The sequence below is a fragment of the Lactuca virosa genome, chromosome 7 (assembly GCF_052849685.1).
Source record: "Lactuca virosa cultivar CGN04683 chromosome 7, Lactuca_virosa_CGN04683_v6, whole genome shotgun sequence".
Lineage (NCBI taxonomy): Eukaryota > Viridiplantae > Streptophyta > Magnoliopsida > Asterales > Asteraceae > Lactuca > Lactuca virosa.
This window is the reverse complement of record NC_136432.1, coordinates 115,668,460-115,673,598: the sequence shown is the minus strand read 5'-3', so window position 1 is coordinate 115,673,598 and position 5,139 is coordinate 115,668,460. Positions and strand designations below refer to the sequence as shown.

The 5,139-nt window shown below is 31.8% G+C and overlaps 1 protein-coding gene across 1 annotated transcript; it reads left to right on the top strand.

The window, feature by feature from the left end:
* Positions 1 to 467: 467 nt before the first annotated feature.
* On the top strand, positions 468 to 5,139 carry LOC145125451 (uncharacterized). The gene is made up of 7 exons (XM_079060913.1): positions 468 to 952; positions 2,538 to 2,599; positions 2,881 to 2,918; positions 3,315 to 3,976; positions 4,093 to 4,182; positions 4,369 to 4,430; positions 4,914 to 5,139. Exons 1-7 carry the CDS (start codon positions 680 to 682, stop codon positions 5,017 to 5,019), a joined length of 1,293 nt encoding a protein of 430 aa, XP_078917039.1. The 5' UTR covers positions 468 to 679; the 3' UTR covers positions 5,020 to 5,139.

The window sequence follows — 5,139 nt, the reverse complement described above, 5'->3', positions numbered from 1 at the left end:
TTCTGCTTAGGAAAAAAGACCCACTTTCAAGGTAGTTGTGATTTGAATCTTCAGTTACATCGACCCATGCACTAGCCAAAATGATCTCTTCATCCGTGGTCCAAAATTGAGCCATTTTGAGAGATGGAAAAGGTTTGAAGGTGGTGGAAATAAAGAGGTTGGGTATTTAGACCATTTCCAACCCTTAATACTATATTTTTACATTATATTTATAATTATAGTGTAAAAGACCGTGTAAACATTAAATTCTTCAAACCCATTACACTATATTTAACACTAAAAAGAATATTTTAGATATATTTTTTTTATTCAACTTTTATCATTTTACAAAAACAATCTAATATTTATTAGGTTTTTATAAACTTAACTAAGATACTTTTATTACAAATACTTAATAAATTATAATACAAATAACGATATTATATGAACATTATAATTCTCTCATTTACACCCATACCGAGTTCACCCTCCCAACTCGCCAGGTTGGAACATGGTGGCATTTGCCGAGCTTGCCGACTCGACTCCATCCCTATGACCGTTACAAAAACGGCATATGTTTCCGGTTAAGTATAGAACCGTGATTTTCTTTCTATTTTACCCAAATTGAATAGAACCCTAATTTGCAACTTTGTAAAACCTTGTTTGGCCCAGCACACAGACGCAGAGCTCTTTCTTTGTCATGCTCCATTTGGACACCAAAAATCCTAGCAATTCTCACACTACTGCGTCCTCTATATCCCTACTTGCATTTAAGCCTCGCCAAGTTCTCCTTGCTCAGCATAGTTCAAGAAGCACGATGGCTGCTTCTGCTTTGAAGGAGGAAAATAGCAGCAACATCACATCTTTAACCCCCGAATTGAAAGGAGCTCTTCACCAATCTATACTTGATTACTTCCATCGTAACGGATTCTCCAAAACCCTTAAACGATTTCAGTCAGAAGCTCCAATTCAGGTCCCTCCATCCCTCCTATATATATGCATATTATATTGTAACCATATATATCCACTTATTCATAGACGAGTGTGCTGTACGAGCAATTAAAGCCGATTAAGGGGGTGCTTGGATAACTGGATGTGTGTTTTACAAGTGATTCATTTGAGTTGAATAATGAGAATCAGTTGTTTAGTTGCTTAATGTTAAAATTAGCGACAGTGTATCTCTATAAAATCAAAATCTTAATCTGATTTTGCAAAACAGTATGGGCCATTGTGACTCATTTTAAAAGCACAATGAAACACCCCCTAACAAAGCCTGTAGGATGCAATGCTTGGAGCTTTATAATCCCTATTGCCATAGGGACAACTAGGAAGGTTTTGAGCTTTTGTACTGGATAATCATATATAGATTTTTTTTGTTGATGTTGCTACCAATGATTTGAACCTTTAGCTGTGTATGATTTCCTGGTAGAACTGCAAATGCTGACTAAGAAAGAATATAAGAAACAAATGTGAACATTTGCTGTTATTGCTAAGTGTCATAACATAAGATTCTATAGCTCTTAGGTATTAACCATAAACACTTTGAGTAGTTTTTATAATACATCATAAATATTGGAGCTCAAGTTTGTTATTTACTTACTAGGTGGATGCTTAGTGCTGTATATAAATGATACTGTGTGATTTTAGTGCAACTGTGAATATGGAAGCATTTGAATTGTATAAGAATTCAAATCCTTATTGAAAAAGAATGTAGAAAACAAAAAATTGTAACTTCAGCTTTGCTCTTTCATAATCAACGACTCATAAACTTGTAGTCCCCGTTTGTTAAAAAGTATTTGAGAAAATGACGGATTGATGGCACACATGGGGAAATGGAAAAAATAAGTTAATGAGGGCAAATTTGTAAAAAGTTAGGACTTAATGGGAACATTCAAATGATGTTTTTAAATTGGCCTTCCTTTAATTTGACTGGGCATAATCTTTAGCTCATTATGGTTTGGTCAAGACTCTTTATTTTCTTATTGTTTGTAATAGTTTTTCCACATGAACCTTTGCGTATCATGCCTGCAATTTTCATGCCACTTAAACAATCTTATTTTAAAGAATCTGTTCCTTTTTAGGTCATGTTTCTTTTATATTCCCATTAAGCACTGTCTAGATAAATGATGTCTAAAAAAATATTTGCTAAAAAGATGGCACACTTGGGAAAAATAAATTAAGGTAGATTTGTAAAAAATTAGGACTTAATTTGGATAATCTCATTTCCATGACTTAATTCTTTCTGCATCAAGTGAAAAAGAAAGGCCAATATACTGCTTATTAGATTAAGTACTGTTCTCATTAAGTTAATTAAGAAAAAAAGAAATGTCACCTTAGAAGCCTCTTTGGTCTGTGGCGTCTCCCTACATAGGATTTGCAAAAATCCCAGGAACCTGAATCATGAATATGGTGATAATGATGAAAACCCATGTTATAATGATTTTTCTTGATGAAAAAAATGTATACTTTTTACTGTTTATTATCTATCAATTATCATGTTGTGTAACATTTTCAAATTAACGTTGGAATTCTTGATGATTCTACTTTATTTAATGTAGAGTGATACAGAAAAGGCTTCTCTGCTACATTTGGAGGACATATTCTGCAACTACAACACTTGGTAAGACGATAAAAAGTCACATTATTGTATTATATTTATAGCTCTAGTGCCTTGCCAAGTTTTATTAAATGAAGCAGTAATTATCATGCATCGACCTCAAAAAGCTAAACTTTTATCATATGACATGTAATTAGCATTACTATCTTTGCATTGAAACAGTAAAACCTATAAAGTAAAACATATGTCGAGCCTCTTGTTTTCCTAATTGTTTTCTAGTTGATTATCTGATAAAATATATAATGATCTCATCGGCTTGAGCTTCTGTTTTTTATGTTATGCAGCAATGCTGATAGTAATAAGAACAACAGCAATACACCAGGTAATACAGTCAAAAGTCTGATAATATGTGGATTAAATGCAAGAAATAGCAACACACTTTCATTGATTTATTATAACATCCTACTTTCATTTCTCCTTATTACAATATTGTATTAAAAATATCTACCCAATTATAACAATGTCATCCAAATCCAAATACAAAAGTTTCACTTTTATATGTGGTAGGTTTTGAAAGTACAATATCCTAACAAGGATAAAATTTGAAAGCACAATGCTACAATTGAGTATATTATTATTTACTTAAAGTACAAAACTTTACTAAGAAAAAATGGAGGACAATGCTATAATACAAATAATTAAAACCACGTTGCTGCTTCTTGTATTTAGCCTTATATATATACTTGTCTATGTGACATTGCTCATATGGTTGTTGCAGTGTTAGGAAATGATGAGGCTATAAAAAAAGATAACTTTTGCATCACCAATGAGGAAATAACAACCAAAAAGAAGAAGAAAAAGGGTGTCATTGAGAGTGAAAATGGTGCTATTAAAGATCAACAAGAAGTCACTGATAAAAAGATATTTGAATTTGGTAAGAATTGTGGTCAAGATATCATAGTCAATGAACGAGAAACAAAACCGAAAAAGAAAAAGAAAATCAAACATGATTCTAATTCTTCTATTCAAGCTGAAGAAGCGACATCTATTGTAGTAAAAACACCCGTAAATGATACAATAAATGGATTAAAAAAAGAGGATTCAACCAAGAAAGTTGCAGACAAAGAGAAGAAAAAGAAGAAAAAGAAGTTGAGCAATGATTCTGGAGACACTGAAAAGGAAGGTACTGAGCCATATGAGACTAAAAAAGAAGAAAAGAGTTCCAAGAAAAGAAAAAGATCAGATTCTGATGAAAATGAGATAGTTACTGAAGAATCCAAGTGCCAAAAGACTGAAACTTTAAAAGAAAAAAAGAGTAAAAAGGAAGAAAACAATGGACAAGAAACATCTAATAAACAGACAAATGGGCAACTTGAGATGAATGGTGAAACGTCGGGTGCCCATAAATCAACAAAAAAACAACAAAATGTTACAACCGAGGTATGCATATATCTTTCTTGATAGTGATTTGAATTGATATTAAACTTATATTTGGTATTCTTTTTGTTTTTCTTTGTGCCCTAGAAAACCTTATCTTGATTTTTTCTTTGATGCAGCCAAAAACAGTAAATGCATTTCAAAGGGTGAAAATTGATCAAGTGGAATTCGCACACGAGAAATTGCAAGATAATTCATATTGGGCTAAGGTGAGACGATTAACCTTTTATGCCCCAACTTTTTCTCACTTGATGTTTTTGAGAAATGGTTACATTTAAATATATGAAACTAAGATGCTATTATAAAAAATAAATGAAAATATGTTGCTATTTTTTTTGCATTTAGTCCTTTAAGAAACAAGTATAAATGTAATGTTCTTAAATTGCATATTACAGGATGGTGCAGAGATTGGATATGGTGCTAAAGCACAAGAAGTTCTAGGTCAAGTGAGAGGGAGGTATGTTTGGTCAACCATGGTCAAACTTATATCATCACATAATAATATTGGCATAAATATTTAATTAAATACTTGACAAACAAAGGAATATGAAATTTCTACCAAATAATAGAAAATATATTGTACCATAAATCATACAAATTCCATTTAGTCTTAACATTTTACAAAATTTCCTTTATTTATTTTTTCCCTCGGTTCCTCAAAATGTACCTTTGTTTTCTCAAATATTTTTTGAACATCATTTAGGAAAAAAACGAGGCAAAAGATAAAGTTTTCAATAAAATAAAAAAGCACATAAAAAAAAGTAATTTGAAAAGAGGATTAGAACTTAGAAGAACATTACATATTACTTTTGCATAGGAGAGCAACTTTGTCCAATTGACATAAGTTTCAGATTTTCAGTCTCAGTTCAATACATGTCAAACACATTACAATATTCAATACACAGATCCTCACTTGGGTCTCTTTATTTTCGGCCTATAGGGATTTTCGACATGAGAAGACAAAGAAGAAACGTGGAAGTTATAGAGGAGGCCTAATAGACCTACAATCTCACTCCATAAAGTTCAATTATTCCGATGAGGAGTGATAGTGATTCTTTAAGGATTTTTTTTTAATATCAATTACTTGATCCTTGCCTACAATTTTTATATTATTGTATGAACCGAATGATCAGCGGTAATACATGTACCCATCAAAATTTTGACAA

Bases quoted from the DNA above. Each gene is read 5' to 3' on its own strand.
- LOC145125451 (XM_079060913.1), top strand. From the start codon at position 680: ATGCTCCATTTGGACACCAAAAATCCTAGCAATTCTCACACTACTGCG. The intron at 953-2,537 runs GTCCCTCCATCC...TATTTAATGTAG, and splicing joins AGTCAGAAGCTCCAATTCAG to AGTGATACAGAAAAGGCTTC. The intron at 3,977-4,092 runs GTATGCATATAT...TCTTTGATGCAG, and splicing joins AACAAAATGTTACAACCGAG to CCAAAAACAGTAAATGCATT.